Raw genomic sequence first — 18,610 nt, forward strand, 5'->3', positions numbered from 1 at the left:
CCAAAGACAACAGTCAAGACACTCCCGCAGCCAAGAAAACACTGTCGTGTTGTGGGGATCCAACGAGAATAAAAGGAAAAAAGAAAAGAGACATGGGAGAAGAAAGGCCCACGTCTCCCAGGGAGAGTTTTGGGAGGAGCGACTTGTGAAATAACAGTAAACTGGGCACAACATCCAACCTCTGCTGGTAACCACCTTTTGAGACCTACTGTGAGGCGGGCATGAGAGAGAGAGAGAGAGAGAGAGAGAGAGAGAGAGAGAGGGAACTGACTCTGATGCAACCAGAGATAGGAACCAACTGTCCAGAGCTTCTGCACTAGCGGAGTGCATCAAAGTGATCAAGGATATTAGTCTATGGTGTTTCCTTTTGAGTTTATCTCTCTTGACGTCAAACCGTAGCACCATCCCCATGCCGAGATGAATTGCCTCCATCAATATGAGTGCTGAATATGAGCCCATTTGGACCTCCATGCTTACGCTGTAGCCAAGGGCAATTAATTGATGTTCAGTTTGAACCCAAACTAGACTTTCCATTTCTTGAGGAACTCCCAGATCCAAGACAAAGCACTTAGGCACTGGCCCGTACTCAGAGGGACCCTTTCCACGGCCTCATTCAGAGAGAACAAGGTCTCAACACTCAGTACACAACTGCGTCGCTATTTATACCCTTTTCTCTCGTTCTTGCTGTTTCTTACACTTTTCAGACCTTTTCTTCCAAAGTGCTTATTTCTACCTTCACTTCCACATGATCGGTTAACAGCTGGTTGAGTGTGTTTCGAGTTTAACCTGATCTTACAGGGTGGGGCAGGGGGAGTGCTGTGATTCAGTCTTCCTCCAAATCAATGATTAGCCAGTGATTAAGTCTTCTTCTGGAGGGGGGGACATTGCAAAGATGCCCCGTTTCTTTGTCCCGTCCACATCCTCCTTCGCCTCCACTGAATCACACTTCTTGATTTATTGCCCGGTGTGTAGTTGAACAGGTCATTTCCCGCTTCATGGGCATTTAGTGAGCCAGGACGACTAGCTCCATGTAATAAAGTTGGTTTCCTCTCTGTTCTTTTCACCAAAGGTTGCAGCACCCTACCATGTTCCTTTTTTTATTCTATACATCTGCAAGAATTGCGTTTCCCTCAAGGCTCGAGGCAATTACAGGCTCTGGGGGTAGAACTGAAGACCCTGCCTTTCAAACAGGCAGTGAAAAAAAAAAACATAATTAATGGCTGCTCTAATAACATGCATGGACCCAAGTTTTTGTATCCTGGCAACTTCCTGACATTTATTATCCTTCACATCAAGACGACACAGCGCCCTGGCTTAAATGCAGCAGCAGCTTTAAAGGCTGTATGAGAAAAATCTATAATGCATTAAACAACATCACTTGTATCAATTATAAACAAAGCACGGCTTTTCCGTGGCCTTTACTGCCTTCATGTTTTGAGGCAGGAGCCCTGATATGCTCTCCTGTCTTCGGTGTGTTGCTGGACTTTGCCTGCTCAAGCATGTTCATTCGGTTTAAGTGCACTGTGGCCAGCAGCCTTGCTTTGCTCTGGTGGGTGGATGGGTGTATGATGCTGCGCTCTGAAGCAGTAATTGTCTCAAGGCTCTATGTGACCATGGGGAATAAAACTGGCTGTGAAGCTGCTGGAGAGGTGGATACTTTTATGGGGTTATTGACCGACTGGCTGTGGCTGCGGGGGCCGACTTTCAGTTAATCAAGAAAATGAAACGCACATCAATAAATGATTTCACTGTCCCATAAAGAGATTGGGATTTAAACAGAAGCCTTGTAAAAACAGCGGATGGTCTAAAGGCTATAGCTTTCAGATGAGTCAAACAGTAGCATCAGCCCCGCTAGACTGTTAACAGGTAATGAGCTCAAATAAAATTAAACTCAACACACGATTTTTAATTCTGGAAACTTTCCAACTCAACAGAAAAAATAAAATCTTTTTACAAGCCTCTGCGTATCTATGAATTTTACATGCTAATTCAGGGTTTAAAAATAGACGAAGCTAGGCTTACGCAATTTAGCCTGGCAACAAAGCACAGCCTGAGGGCAGCAGCGCATCAACCCACCTGCTCGGGCTTGAGCCCCGGGGGGACCCAGGCGTACTCCTCCAGGGCACATCCGGAGTCGTCGTCCGACGTGGAGTTCCGCTGGAAGTCGTACATCAGCTTGGTGACGGTCTTCTCCATCTCCAGTTGCATGGCGCTCACCGCATGCTCCTCGCGCGGACACTTACAGTGGAGGCAGATCTTCCTGTGAGAGAAGGAGAGCGAGAGAAAGAGAGAGGGAGAGCGAGAGAGTCAAATCAATACTCGGCACAACCTGATGTTGGCACAAACAAATCTGGCCATGAGGCGATGTGAGGCCCATGGACCCCTTTTGTAGGGTGAAGGCATGAGACAAAATAACATTTCCAACAAGTTCTAGTCCGTTTGGAAACTCCATATCCTGACTGAACTGTGCATGGATTGAAAGATACCACCACATTGAGCAAGAGGTTATTATCAGATTTTCAGCTATCAGCTATAATGTGTCACCAAAAAGACGACTTTAATGGTGCTCTGACCTAGTTTCATCTACAAAACATGACTTCATGAAATGCTGACTAGACAGCCAAGCTGATGAGGCATATGCAGCTTCACAGGCATGCATCTGCAGTGGAGAAAATTACCTCTTTACCAATAAAACCATTACTCAACAGCCGAGAACTGAAATATATCACCACACGTGTACGGAGATCACGCCAGTTCCACTCACACTGCCTTCGAGCCTGTGACGAAAAACAGCACGGCCCTCACTTCACCGCTGTCTGTCAACACTGCCACATTTGGCTACGACACAGAGAGACCCCAAGATTCCAACACAGCCTCTCCCACCCTGTGATTCAACACAGCAGAGGTGGGGGGGAATAAACTCACCAAGCCGACGAGCGCAGCCTGGCTGCATCTGGTTAGCATCCGCTATGTGTGTGTGTACGTGTGGAGAGGGGTAGCCGACAATACCGTCTATTTCTGCCAAACCCAACTTCAGAAACTCCAGAGCCAGTTGGTCAGATTTACTAACCTCTCCTACCCCCGCCCGGCAGCAAAAACAAACCGCCTGCTTACAGCAAATCTCATTACCGTGTAAGACGCCCGACAGGCTGCCACACGTCAACAGGGGCCGTAGGACTTTGACGGACAGACCGCGCTGTCGCCAAACACTTGGCCGCAGACCTCAAGTCTGCATAGGCGGCACAGTATGTAGCATCTACAATCCCCCTATTGTGTAGTAGAGCATGTGGCACACTAGGATTGTTTCATACAGAACCTCAGAGTGCCTCTTCGCTGTGGAGTATTTCCTCCCAGTCTTAGCTGCCGAAGTCGCGGTTAGAAACTGATATTTGAGGAATTAATCTAAATGGCTTTTTAAGCAGTTAACTCCAGGTCAGCCCTAGTTTATGAGATTTAAAAGCAGAAAGAAAAAACAGGAGGAGAAAGAAAAGGTGGAAAATCATCTCAAGTGAGGTCACCTTTAGAGGGGTGGGGGGGGGGGGGGTCTGCGGAGAGCTGAAGGCCATATCCTCCCTCAGGATTCGATTACTCTTAAACTTAAGACACCCAGGGCTTGAGGATGGCGCTGCATACTGCAAAGGAGGTTAAATGCAGTTCTCTGCAACTGCTGAGGCTGCCCTTGAGCAAGGACATTTTACCTGCATTACTTTGAGCTATAGGAATACCCAAGACTGGTCACATGAATTTGAAATGAATATATGAACACAGTAGCGCGAGCAGGAGACCCGCCCATGAATATTTATAGCAACAGTAAGTGGTACACGGAATCAGGCCTGAAGACAGAGTCCTCATCCTCACCGACAGGCCTCTCAACCAACCGGGCAGTGGATGAAAAATCCCTCCATCCTTACAGCATGACACCACTGCCTGGGGCTAGCATACTTGGAGCCTCATCTGGAGAGGATTCCTGACTATAATTACTAATGTATTCATGATTAACAGGACAAGATGTGCCCCGTCTATCGGAAGCACCTCGTGCCAGGTTATTATGAGAATAACCTACCATCCAGGAACATATGTAGGAAAGAGAGGCAGAGGTGGAGATTGAGAGAGAGTAAAAGAGAGAGCGGGCGAGAGAGAGAGCCCAACATAGACACTGGCTCTGTTTTGCCACTGGATAGAACACAGGCTTGGAGACACGGGTTAAAAATAACTCTGCAGAAGACTGACTCCACAGGACCTCTCTCTACTGTTGGCAGTCACCACTAGGAAGGGCTGAAGGGGTTTGTGTCATCGTGGAGGGGAGGGTTCCATTCCCCCTGGGCAATGAGCCTGTCCAGATGTATGGACAAGATAAGATAAATGTCACGTTGCAATTTCACTTCAGAGAACTACGAGATCCCTCCTTGGGCCCTGCGTGGATGAAGAAAGACTCTAAGCCTTACTTAGGGGCTTTTCCTGCTAATAGACAATGAATTGCACATGACTTAGATTTCCCACAGAGGTACAGTACCATATTTCACTCGTAATCTACAGTACATGATTTTGATTAGTGAGAGGCGGAGTGCTGTGCTAATAAAGACTGACTCCATTACTAAATACCTTTCAAAACCTTGGATTTTAAAAGGGCAAGAATGACGATAAGCCAACTGAAATCCCTCCAATAAAAAGTCTGTCTCCCCACTCGCCCCGCAGAAGGGCCTGCCAGAAAGCAAGCATCTCATGACTATACGGTATCTCGCAGACGGCGAACCCTCTGAACCATGACGTAAGTGGAAACTTATTCAGCCCGGGGTGTTGATCATAGGCCGTGCATTCCGGATGACCCTACAGGAAGACACTGGGAGACAGTGTCACCATGAACTCAGAATTGATGCTATGCAGGAGGGTTTGATGTGGTTTCCAGGCTGAGGCGGGGGAATAGCCTCAGCGCCGGCTCCCCTCGGAGGATGTCCACCCAGGGAGCCGCTGACGCTCGCTCTCCCCGGTGTCATTCCAGTTGGAATGAACAAACATCTTTAAGGGCAGCTTAAAGAGGAGCCACTCGCAGCAGCTGTGTGCTGGAAGAAGCCAATTTTTTTCGTTTCGTTTTTTTCTTCCCTTCATTCCTCTCTTTTAAAGTGGCTTTTGTTTTTTTCTCTCTCTCTCTCTCTCTCTCTCTCAAACTGTAAACAAACGAGATGAACAGCATTGTCAAGCTTGCAGAGCATCAGTCGCTGAGCGTCCTGGTGGGGTAAAATGGCTGTGCTCAGACACAAAACAAGACTGAGTTTAATCACTGTTAAACAAGATTACGCCGCACCTTGTCTCCAATCAAGCGCAACAAGGGGGCTTGGTAATCAGTATCCAATTATAGGGAAGTCACTACAGTAGGTCCCAATGAGCAGAGATTAGGGCTGTGCCCACCTGCTGCAATCACTCATAATCCAAGGTTTCTGGGTCCTTGACACGCAGGCACCTGTCCATATGAAGAGACAAGACCTACAGCACAAATACCTACATGTAAACTTAAATGTACTAACCACACACACACACACACACACACACCAAGACAAAGGTTAAGGGATTTCTTCATTGTGTTGAAGTTCAGTTTTTCCATGGACTTGTTTACTGTCAATCATAACATTTTAAAACAGTAAACAAAGAGGGAAGATTTGCAACTACATATGCTTTCAAACTCAGATGCGTCTCTCTCTCTCTGTGCGTGTGTGCGTCTCATTCAGTAGCCTACATCTGAAATACATTGAAAATTCTTGGTCAGAAGTAGTTATTCCAAGGCCATTTATACTGAAATCCATAGAATGAAACAGTTCCTCCTCACTAAACCAAACCTCCAAGCCATCTTTGGGGATTTAGAACCCCCATCTGTACAAATCATCAGAAAGCTCTTAAACACTCCGAATGACACTAGCCGCTAAGAGACTAGAATTCTCTTAAGATTGATGGTCGAGATAATGATGTATGAACTGACACTGGCAAATAAATCAATTACCCCCCTCCCCCTTGGTCTTTTATAGAAAAATGGGGGGAAATTAGAGAAAGCGTTTCACAAGGGAGGCAAAGATTGAAGGTCTATAGATTAGGTTTTATTAAAACTCCCCGCAGCAATGTGCAGTGACCAAGCTGCAGTAAAGGCTGGCACGTAAATGAAGTTTGTGACACACCGGTAGAGCGATATCGGGCAGTTGCCCGCGTACGCAGCAGCTGCCGAAATCACATTATTCTTCAGTTAACTGTTCATATGTTAATCCGAAGTGACCGGTCTTGACTCAATCAATCCGGGGGATGACCGGGCCATCGTGGCAGCACAAAAAAAAAAAAAAGATTTAATCCTTCTGGAAGGGTGCCAGATCAGCCGGATCATGGAGAGGCATTATAAAGGATGAATAAAATTCACATCACAGCCAATAATGTGCACAGTGGAGGCAGATCAAAACCAAGGAGAACATTTCAGCAGCACAAGCATTCAGACTGGTTTTACACGGAGAACGACAGACTAACTGGGCTACGTGTCCACATTATTGTTAGCCAAATACGCAGATACACATCACCTCAAAACCGCTTAAAATATCACCACAGCGAAGGTGCATGACGATTGTGTTGTTGGGGAAAAAAACTGCCAATTATTTTTGCCATGCAAGCAGCATTGCAACAAAATAGCCCAGATTCACATGCAATAAGGCGTGAGTTTTGCGGACGGGATAAAAATCACAGTCTATTAAAATGACACTTAAGCCAAAAGTTGAAATTTAAACTAGCAGATCAGAATAGTTACAGCGTTGCCTACCTTACCTTTACCAGGAACTTGAAATAAGGAGCTTGTCGTTCCCCCGATCTCTATTAGTTTTAAAACATGCGCTCCACATCGCCAGCTCCTTCATTTACTGTGAAACATCAACAATCTTGCCCAACTCTCTCTCCCGTTGGTATGCCACCACAAACTACGCCTCCAGTATATTTAAACCGCAGACCTTTGCCGAAATCCACACAAACGATCAGAAAAACGACGAGTGTACGGTAACATCAACTTTAGTTAATGATAAATGCAGTCCCTCCAGTTGTTTAGCAAGATCTACAGCAGGAAGTACAGGGTTCACTAAAGCAAATCCAAATCGATCCTTGGAAACGTTTTTTTTTAATGATTAGGCTACAATGGTTCCAGCGGCTAAATTACAACGTTAAAGGACGATGTGAAAATGTTCTGTTCGAAAGATACAGAAAACATTCCCGTCCGATCACGGCAGGCGTTATCCAGAGACTGGGTGACTAGCCACCTCTCGGCTCTCACTACCCCACACAGCTCCCTGGATGCTAATGAGTGTCCATGATGTCAGCAAGTCACAGTCTGAACAGTGGTATAATTAGCGGCTTGAATGACTCGCATTTTGGATTCATTTACATGCAAATCAGACCCCTTCCCTCTATCTACTGCCCGGGCAATGTGAATTGAAAACAGAGTAGGTAAATCCCGAAAACAGCGGAATAATGGCCAGGTATAGGCCGCAAGGTGAAGCACGAAAAGTGCTTTAGAAAATGAATCCCGTTCCACTCACTGGCATCTACACAATCTTTAGCTTATAAAAAAGAACGAGTCGTGGTTAGTTACCAAAAAAAAGTTCGTCGCTGATTTTCCAGTCGATTGTCTATATGGCTTTGTTTTATGCAGAACTAGAGACTTCAGAGCGTAATAAGATTTTTGTCGGGAGCCGTGCCACGGTTCGACACGTGATCATGCTACACCAATGAGAAGGCTGCTTTTTGACAACAGAATGGAAAAATGGCGGCTCCCGTGCGGTTAGAAACATCGTTAAAGATAGAGGAAAACACTTGAACATCCTCAAAATTGGGCTAAATTAATTCTATTTAGTGCTGTATACATAGCCGCGTCCAAGAAGAACAATGAAGCAAATATACGATAATGTTATTTTTATGTTAAGTCATTTAGATCAAGTTTGACATACATGGGCATACACATTACTGACGATCTTACATGGACTGTGAACACCCAGCACACCGAAAAAATCAAGGCAAAGACTGTACTTCCTACGTCAGCTAAGGTGATCTTAACTAAGAGAAATCATAGGCTTAGATGATACACAAACAATTCCATGCAACATTGTAAGAAGTCATTACAGAAATACAATAATCATCCCAACTTTAGAAATCCAGCGAGGGGGTTGACTTTTCCTCATTGATCTGGAGCACTCACACCTTATTGTAAGCCCTGTCAGACCATTGCTTGTAATTGTGATTAACATTAAATAAGGGTTAAATACATTATATCAGTAAGACACAGCACAAAATACAGTAGTAATAAGGATAAGTGCAACGGCCCAGTGGTTGAGAAACACTGCACTAGGACATCAAGTCTGACATGCCATCAGCGGTTGCGCAGTGAAGAAAAGCCATGTAAATGCTTGAATTCTGAAGTGTGAAGTTTGCCCTTCTCAAATGCATATGTTGATACTCATGCCAATGTGGAAAAACTTCTAAACAAGCTGGGTCTTTAAAACGTCACCTGATAGTACATGGCAGGGAAGGTCCACATAAATGTGCCTGACCTTTTATATGTTTACAATATGTAAAGGCATTTTCACTGGCATTTTCATATGCAAAAACATACTATGTGGGAAAACATTTACAAGGTCTTCAACTCTGTTTGTGTGTGTGTGTGTGTGTGTGGAAGAGAAGACTGGAGAGAAGCATCGTGAAGGTGCCCAGTGTGTGCACACTCACACTCACACACATGCACATCCTCATATAGGCTGTAAGGTGAACCCTGTTTCCGTTTCAACCCGCTACACTGTCTGGCATCTACAGATGTGGCAGTCATTGCTGTAAGTGTGCAGACAGATTTGCCATGCACTTTATATGTTTTCACAGGGACTGGCAACAGGACATGTATCATTGACATTACCAAGGTGTCATCAGCTCTTGGAACCAGTGTTCAGCCTTGATCGGAATTCAAACATTTTCTGGGTGTGACTCCACAAGTGCCTTTAATGGCAAAGGAAAAAAAAAGAAATTTTCTGTTGCATGTAAGAAAGATGAGTACCTAAAGGCTTTTAAAAGTTTAGGTACTAACTTAAACTTGGAGCAGTCAACATTTGCATTTCTTTGCCAGTATGTATGCCACTTATATGATCAGTCGGCTGCTGATAATGTAAATAAAGCTAGGTTCAAGGCTTTCTGTATGACATCATCAGCCTTGCCAGAATTATCCATTCCCCCTACCACTGATGCCCTCCATCAGCACTGCAAAAGGGCAAACTACCAGGCTGCAATAATGAGGTCCTGTCTCAAACATAATATAAGTGCTCCATCACCTGCTGGATATGGTTGGCAAATAGAGGATGAGAAACTTGCACGTCACCTGGATGACTAGAAATCCGGCCCCGGACAGTGTTTTGCATGTGATACACTGTGGCTGCAAAGGTGCCTGTGAGACAGACAGATGTTTTTCTGCAGGATTGTGTTGCATAGTTGACCTATGTCGTTGCTGTAGGAAATGGAAGGTAACTGTCCTGACACTGACACTAACAGTGAGGACTGAGTGTCCCTAATCTGTTACTTCTTATTCAGTTTTGTACAGTTTTATATATCATATTTCATGTTTCATAAAGAGTGTTTTTATGGTTCATTAGTGTTGTTTTCATTTGTGGAAGAATGAATGAATGAATGAACAAACAGATGGTCATTGGTATTTACAATTACTGCCTTTTATTGATACATGGAGGTTTATTTGTCACATACATAAAAATACTACTGTTTTTTCTGTGCGAGTGTGAAGAAAGAAAGATCAAAAAAATATTTTTCATAAATAGCAAGAGGGAGTTTAAAGAGCAGTGTGTGAAAAAAGGTGTAATTGATGTTTTATAGTCATTGTGTGTGTTCAGGATAAGGAATGCTTGAGGAAAGAAGCTCCTCCTCAGTCTCTGTTCTGGTCTTGTAGCAGCAGAGAAGTTTGCCTGACCTCAGTGTTTTGAAAAGTCCATGGTCAGGATGTTAGGAATCCTTTACAATACCTTGGGCGCTGGTAGGTAGGTCTTTTCTTGTAGGTCTCCTGCAGAATATGGAGAGATGCTCTGATGATTCGGTGCTGCAGTCACAGGCTGTACAGTTCCCATACCAAGTGATGCTGTCAGGACACACAGCTGATGGTGCTGAACTTCCTCAGCTGATGTAGGAAGTACAGTCTTTGCCTTGATTTCTTCGGTGGGTGTTCACAGTCCATGTAAGATCCACAGGTATTCCCATGTATGTTAAACTTGATGTAAATGACTTAACATAAAAATAACACTATCGTATATTTGCCTCATTGTTATTCTTGGACGCGGCTATCTATACAGCAATAATTAGAATTCATTTAGCCCACTTTTGAGGATGTTCGGATGTTTTCCTCTATCTTTAACGATGTTTCTAACCACACGGGAGCCGCCATTTTTCCATTCTGTTGACAAATGCAGCCTTCTCATTGGTGTAGCATGATCACGTGTCGAACCGTGGCACGGCTCCCGACAAAAATCTTATTACGCTCTGAAGTCTCTAGTTCTGCATAAAACAAAGCCATATAGACAATCGACTGGAAAATCAGCGACGAACTTTTTTTTGGTAACTAACCACGACTCGTTCTTTTTTATAAGCTAAAGATTGTGTAGATGCCAGTGAGTGGAACGGGCTGAAACGAAAACCGTGTTCACCTTACGGCCTAGTACTCTTCTGATTTTTAACACTATTGCAATTTTTAGTAGCGGTGTTTGCGAGTAGTCTATAGCCTACCATGTTTTATACTGACATAGTCGTAGATATTGACCCACTTACATTGAAGGGTTTTTGTTGATCACCTTATACTAAGAACAATCAATATTCTTCAGAATTAATGATCCCCTTTATTTGAAACGCAAACGAAGGATTCTTAACATCACTTTCGATCAATAAACAGTCACAGTTTAAGAAAGATGTTGAAAATGGAACAAGGAGTCTTACCGTTTACTAACGGTAGCCTACTGCAATGTAACAAAACCACCCATACAACAACAGGAGACCTGCCTTTATTTCAAAGTTAATTTGTCCAATTGTTTACAAGAGCAATTCTTCTCTCTTCTCAGATTATTTCTCCCCGGGCTATTTTAGGATCTGTTAATCGTGCAAACACTTGCATGGCTTTAAGCCCCTAATACTATCTGAGCTTGTTTCTTGAGGTTTTTCTTTTTTTGGGGGGGGGGGGGTTCAACAGGGCCTATCAGTCACAGCCACTTTGCTTATTTGTCTTGCAAACTGCACTAAAGTGAGAAAAAAAATATGAATGAAAGCAACCTTTACGAATGCATCACAGCCGAAATACACTGCAATGATTCATGAGCATTTGTCCAAAGGAACGCCTGCAGGGATTGGGGGAGGTGAGATGGTGAGTGAATCAATACGTGTGTTTATCCACATCGGAGACCTATTGTGGCCCATTCCGTAGGGTGTCAGGAAATAGGAGAAAGAGTAACAACCTACTGATGTGCAGGTGGTGAAACAATCCATTTACACCAAATCAAGCAAACAGAAGCTCTTCTGACCAATACTGTCTACAGAGAGCATTTATGTCCAGGAACTACAGCAGAATAACTCGAGGACGCCCTTTGCCTTACAGACCTGATCCAGCTCCTTTAATTAAATGAAATGTATCAGTTACTCTCAGCTCTGTTCTAAGGCCTTACCCAGTCAAAGTCTTTGTCCCTATAAAAGCTATTGTGAGGTATTGTGCCCTTTCCCGGAAGTACTGCACTGTAAGCCTGGAAAAAAAGTATGAAAACATACACAGTTTCCTGAGGCAAAGCGATCCTATAAGCAACACTATCTGACATCAGAGGAGCGTCACAGGAAAGACATACTGTACATTTCAGCCAAATTATTTTCCTTAACCTCAGACACTGGTAGTTTGTGTTGTTGTTGTTGTTTAAAATAAATCTATTTAGTTTCATGCAGAAAGCTAGTTTCACAGAGCAGCAGACACTTTCATGTTGAAAGCGCTGATGAGTATCATTCTGAGTCAACACGGAGGCAGCTGAGGCCCAGCCCCAACAGCTGATTGCTGCGCAGGACTCCTTTTCTGGGGCTGACCCCCGGCACGAGAGATAACCAGAATTCTTTTTGGGAGGCTGGGCAGGGCTGCACATCAAAGGCGTTTGGAATAACTCCCTCCGCTTCCCCCCCCACCCACCGCCCCCTTTCTCGCAATCCGACTTCCTGTTATGGGAGAAGGAATGATGCCAGAAGAATTTTCAGGGCCAATCTGTCACCAATCTTCTTCTGAGGACCTGTCCTAATGGAATGGCCTCTCGAGCGAGCGCAGGCACCCTCATCACCAGCCCAGCACATAATGAGAATAATTCGAAAACGAGCTTCGCCCTTTTTCGTTTTTTTCTTGTAAATTTCATTCCAAGTACTAAATGGATTAATTTAGCATGGTCCGGATGACAAAAATTGTACAAAAAGTGTAGAGGATTAACACAAAGCCGCGGAATGAAATGGAATTTGCTTGAAAGTTAAGTTTTTTCTTCTTTTTTTGGCCCCAGTCTGGCTCGCATGCTGTGGTCAGGCTGTGTAATTCATTAGTCTGGCCTATGGCTGTTGCTTCCTACTACATCCCTGGGCTTTAGCAGTGACCTTGTAGGAGTGGATGCTTGGGAGCAGAGCGGGGACTTCTCTTTTTTTCTCTTCTGCCCCCACTCCTCTCCTCTTGGCCCACTTGAGCTCAGGGAGAGTCTGTGGGAGGAGACGCGTCGCTGGGCCACATCCATCACAGCAGCCATTCAAAGCAGAGATGGTGTTCTCTGCAGCCTGGCGGGCATGTTGTGAAGCCTTGCTCAGTGTTCAAGGCCCGGATGCGGGTACTGACAAACTTGGCTTTAAGTGGGTCATATTTGCTTCGAGGGGACAAGGTGCTAGATGTTCCGGAGGTTTTGGTGGTGGGGTTGGGGGGGGTGGGCTGAGAAAAAAAATTTCTCTCTCCCCTTTGCTCTCCTGTGAGGGGGAAAATCATGCAAGACACGATGTCAAAATACACTTCTTTCTGGGCCATTTGAGTGTTTGGGGTTATTGCCAATGATTCAAAGTCTTTGAGGCAATATCTTTTATTTCAACACAGACCACAAAGCAGGAACGTGGTGCAAGCAAGGCCCTTTCAAGTAGAAAAGTAGGCAGTGAACACCATAAAGCACAGCTCAGCTCTGGCTCAGGCTCACCACACACAACCAGAGGCCATTTTGGTTACTAAACTAATGCTGGCTGTTGAAAGAAATCCATACAGTAATGATTATGGGTGTCAATATCTAAACATCTCCAATTACTTCCAGTCTGCATGGCTCTTTGAGGGTCTTGCCCAAAGAAAGCTTGCTTCAGTGTCACTGCATGGAGGAAGTCCCCCGTGGCCCAAACCCCTTCATTAATTATGGACACAATTCCCCGGTAAAAGGGGCCAAACAATTGACGACTGTCTAAACAGCACAAAAGAGTCCACACTAGTGTGCATCCCTGAGATCATTTGGGGGCCGAGCATGTGCAGCACTTCTTCAAAACAATGTTTTGTTCCATCTTGTAACTGTTGCACATTGGAGGTGATTCAAGCAAACAGAACTGGTGTTTGTGATCATCCCGTCCAATTTAAGAAAATAATACCGGTCCTGGGGGTTCGATTCTCCAGTGCGCCTTGTAATGGTTTAAAAACAGCAATCCGAACTTTAAGTTAAATAAACTCAAGCTCAAGTATGCCCTGTTTAAATATTTAGTTTGGGAGGACTGCTTGAACGCGAGCGCGTTTAGTCAAACAGTGCAAAGCCAGTCTAGTCTCTGTTTGGCATAGTAAAGGGACTATGGGCGGACACAGTGATACACTCATGCCCCTCACTTAATACAAAATCCCAATCCAGGTTTGGTCAACATTCATGGCTGATATGACCCTCTCACTGTGGTGAGAACATGTTAGCAGAGATTTATCTCTTTCGCATCTTGATCACTTGATTGGTCGACTAGTGTTTGTTGTCATCGCAGTACACAGATGGAAGGTTCTGAATGGAAGTGTTTTAAGAACAAAGAGTTTTCCAAAGTGAATGTCACAGTATGTTGTATTTAGCATTTAATAAAGTGACATTGGTCTCCCCTCTCTTTCCCCAGTATGTTCAACTTGCAGTGAAGACTGCAGCCAAACACAACACCCCCTTTGTGAGTTGCGACCCTGAAGTCTGGTAAATGTATTATCGGTGAGGGTGTGACCCCAGCCCGCGATGAAGTGCACACGCTTCCTGTAACAGGACAGAGACGGCCAGGACACTTTCATTCATCTGCGGGGAAAAATATTACTCTTGGAGCTTGGGACTATGTGCTCCTGCTATTTACTGCACAGAGACAAGATGAGACGACCATAAGAAGCCCCGACGTCTACTCTGCTGTAAAGAGAGAATTCTGCGCGTGGCCATAAACCGAATGACTTGTTAAACTGAGCCAAAACAACCTCCAGGATGACCACTATTGAAAAGCAGAGTATAAATGACTCAACACAGGATTTCTAGACGATATGAGGGTGGGATAATGACAATCCTGAGGCAGCACAAACAATAGCTATTTAATTTGGTGCAGCCAGAGAAGCTCATGCGCGACTGATAACGCCCATCCTCACTGTCTGGATTTGATTTCGATAACCATCCGCCGGCACCCCCACTTTGAACTCTGCCGGCTGTCAGGGCGGAAATGATTTAATTGCAGAACAAAGTGGGGAGAGATGGGAAGGGATAGGTGCACTGGCCCGAGAGCCATGTTGCGTCTGAGAGGGGTCGAGGTTGGGAGAGATATGGAGATATTAAGTCCCCGGAACAAAGAAAGCAGAGAAAGAGGTTTAAAGTCCAATCTGATCCCAGACCCCTCGGAACCCGCGGCACTGGAGTTCAGATAAATAGCCAAAATAAATACGGAGGATTACCACTGGGCTGAGGGGAGCAGGACAGGAGGGTGAGAACCGATCACACCACATCTGCAGCGGTTCCTGCTCTGCAGCGGTTCTACATTCTGTTCATATATTTAAAAATATCTTTGCCTAAAAATTACACTGAAAACCGAGTTACTAGTAGGCTCATTACATATCTCTACTCAAGCCCTGATATCATCTCTCCTGGATCACTGGTGATCTCTGAATGCTTCAGTTTATTTACTCGTATGGTGCAGAGCAATCCCAGCATCACACGCAAGTGTTCAAGGCCCCTTTAAAACGGTTTCAAACACTCGCGCCTCTCATTCTAGCCTGTTTATTTGAACTACCACTGATGGCTATGGAGGTGGGCCAGCGTGTGCTGCAGCCGCAATGGTGGTGGTGGCGGGAAGGGCGTGGTTGTTGGCGGTTTGTCCACGCTCAGAAAGCCATGGCTTCGCCCTCTTTCCCACTTTTCCGCGCTCTGAGCACGCTTTTCACCATGCGTTTATCTCCCGCCGGCGCCCGCCGCTTCCCAGGGCCCAGCCTCACAGACCTGCCACTGTGCGCCCTGCCAGAGCAGGAACAGAGAACAAACGGGCCAGGGCCTGGGCCTGGCTGCACCGTGCCGCACACAAGGCAAGGCACACAGGAGAGGGTCTGACCCACATATGGGAAACCCACCTCCCTCTGCAGCCCCCCACACACACCTCACCCTACACACCCTCTCTGTGCTATCCACTGGAGCTGCTCCAACCCCGAGTTTCAGCTCCAGCTCCAGTTCCTTCACAGAGTGAGTGATTATGTATGGAGATTATTCAAAGCAGCCCCTGTGATTCTGGAGACTCGAATGGTGAGCGAGAGAGTGAGAGAGAGAGAAAGAAAGAAAGGAAGAGTTGAAATGGGGAGGTTTACCATGCTGGAGGCTGTGAATGAGCAGAGAAGAGTAGGCTATACTCAGAATCATCCCCCCTCCCTCCCTCCCTCCCACACACACACACACAAACACACACTCATCCTTTCTTTTTAAAAGTAAAGTCATTGGCTTGAAGGGAAAACACATTAAAACTACTTCCCAAGATCTAAAAATGTTGAAAAAGCATACACACATGCACAGACACACACATACACACACCTGCCTTTCCTGTGTTTCATTGCTGCTAATTACTGGGTCACCATTATGAAATCTGAAATAGCCCCCCTTTCTTGCAGACACTTGACATTTCTGAGCGCGGGGCTGTAATTCTACTGTGATGATTTGCGCTTGTTTTTCTACCCCCTACCATGAGTGTGTGGGCTGGCCTGGAATAGCAGGAGAGGGATTCAGAATGGGAGCACTTAAGAGTGACGCAAGAGCAAAGAAAAGAAAAGAAAAGACTAGGTTAGATGAGTCTGCCTCCCCCGTGAAAAGTAAATGAAAGTACAGAAACAAGCGGCATATACAGAGACATTTCTGAGAAGCCGGGCATGTTTTGAAGACAGAATAAGAAAATGAAATGCATGATCAGGCTCACCATCATGAAACCCATTGAAAATCTCAAGAGGTCTCCAGTTGAACATTCGGCCCCCTTGCGGGCTCAAGTGGCGAGTTGACGTTAATTTGAGATTAAAACATCTCGACCGTCGGCTCACGGCTGGTGCGCTTAATCACAGCACATTAGAATTCACGCCTCGAGACGAGCAGTTTCTGCAACGACGCTTCGCAGCTGTCCCTCCCACGAGTGTGAGCGCTTTCCCACCACACTACAGCCTGCGCGTGGCACATCACCAAACACTCCGGCGCGAAGTGCGTTATCAAAATCCGGGAATTATTCATAACCTTGCACATCTCGATTACAAATCTAATTCCCTGTCCCCTTGCTGAACCGATGCTACAGCTGCAAGGAGGGGAATGTAATATACATGATGTTAAACAAAACCAAAGAGGAGAAGGGGAAGGAAAAAAAAATGTATGACTGTCTAAATATGTAGGCCAGTCTCGCCATTGTGCTGAGGAGCAGTGTGTGTGTGTGTGTGTGTGTGTGTGTGTGTGTGTGTGTGTGTGTGTGTTTGTGTGTTTGTGTGTGTGTGTGTATGTCTGTGTGTGTGTGTGTGTGCGTATCTGTGTGCGTATGTGTGTGCGTATGTGTGTGCGTATGTGTATGTGTGTATGTGTGTGCGTGTGTGTGTGTGTGTGTGTGTTTGTGTGTGTGTGTGTGTGTGTGTGTCTGTGTGTGTGTTTGTGTGTGTGTCTGTGTGTCTGTGTGTGTGTGTGTGCATATCTGTGTGCGTATGTGTGTGCGTATGTGTGTGCGTGTGTGTATGTGTGTATGTTTGTGCGTGTGTGTGTATGTATGTATGTGCGTATGTGCGTATGTGTGTGCATATGTGTGTGTGCGTATGTGTGCGTGCATGCCAGAAAGGGCGTCCAGTTGCATCATGCTCACCTGGTGCACAGCGCCCTGAAGCTAGAGAGAAGGATGGTTAATCACACATCCCGCTGCGGAAATCTGTGGTGACTACAATCACTCCGAGGTGATGTCACCAGGGCACTGTCCAGCTGTGATGCTGATATGACTGAAACTCTGCAGCTGTGGTCGTCGCTGAATTAACCTTCCTCTGGTCAATACAACCCCCCCCCCCCCCCCACCAAACACACACACACACACACACACACTACCCTCTGACCCCCACTACACTGCGCGATATCCACCTAGGGTTGACCTGCAGTATTGATCCAATGGATTAGCATTTAGCTGTGGCTTATGATGGCTCTGTCCTATGAAGGACGTCTCTGATCCTTGCTTCATGAACAGATCACCCAACTGGTCCATTTTCGCTTCACATATGACGGTCCAGCGTGCGTGAGGAACACATGCGCCCCCCCCCCCCCCCCCCCCCCCCCCCCCTCCCCCATTCCATTTACTTCCTCATTTGATTTTGTTTGTGTGGCAGTATTGGCTGATCCCAAGAAAGAGGCTCTCAGATATTCAGCCTATTCCCACTAAGTAATAGATACATAAATCTTACAAACATCCTCCGTTCTGGGAATGACACGAGTAAGCATTTTTTTTTTCTTCACTGTCTACCACACGGCATCGATGTGAGCGCCGCAGTGCACTCGAACAGGTCACGAACCCGCCCATCTGGTATGGTTTAGATTGCATGTGCAAATGGTATATTTGTAAAATAACATCTCACTAGTCTCTCATCTGGTTCTATGCCTTTGTTCTCCGCCCTGGTCAAATTATTTATTTTCTGTTTTATTGGGCCGGCAGGCAATTTTGAGAGAGAGAAGGAGAGAGAGAGACAGTTAAACAGAAAGAAAGAGAGATAGAAAAAACAAGAGGGGGAGAAAGACAGTTACGTAGAGGTAAGGAGAGAGGGATGGAGAGAAGAGAGGAAACTGTCAGTGTGTCCGTGAACAAAAGCAGAGAGCCTGCAACAAACACCTTCACACGGCCCGCATTCCCTACCGCAAATGAGCGTCTTAGAGCTGAGGGGTGACATTCAGCACCTGGCTGGCTGGCAGCCTGGGCAAACTTTGAAGATCCTTTGCTTAGGCTGGGGTGTGTGTGAAGGAGGGGGGGAGGGGTCAGACAAACAACAGCTCTTCAACTTGGGGGAAGCCATCTCTCCTCACAGCAGACCCCAGCACAGCCTTCACACTCCTCCAACACACAG

At 45.7% G+C, this 18,610-nt stretch overlaps 1 protein-coding gene across 2 annotated transcripts in view; it reads right to left on the bottom strand.

The window, feature by feature from the left end:
* prickle2b (prickle homolog 2b) overlaps positions 1 to 18,610 on the bottom strand; it is a 39,908-nt gene that overhangs the window by 8,010 nt on the left and 13,288 nt on the right. The window contains exons 1-2 of one of the 2 annotated variants that reach the window (XM_080845421.1): positions 6,793 to 7,169; positions 2,077 to 2,260 (exon numbers count right to left, since the gene is read on the bottom strand). In XM_080845421.1, the coding sequence (XP_080701547.1) occupies positions 2,077 to 2,208 (132 nt within the window). In that variant the 5' untranslated portion in view covers positions 2,209 to 2,260; positions 6,793 to 7,169. Of the gene's footprint in view, positions 1 to 2,076; positions 2,261 to 6,792; positions 7,170 to 18,610 lie in introns of those variants that run through there. The other variant, XM_080845422.1, reaches the window with a different exon arrangement.

Source organism: Sprattus sprattus (genome assembly GCF_963457725.1).
Source record: "Sprattus sprattus genome assembly, chromosome: 10".
NCBI classification, from domain to species: Eukaryota; Metazoa; Chordata; class Actinopteri; order Clupeiformes; family Clupeidae; genus Sprattus; species Sprattus sprattus.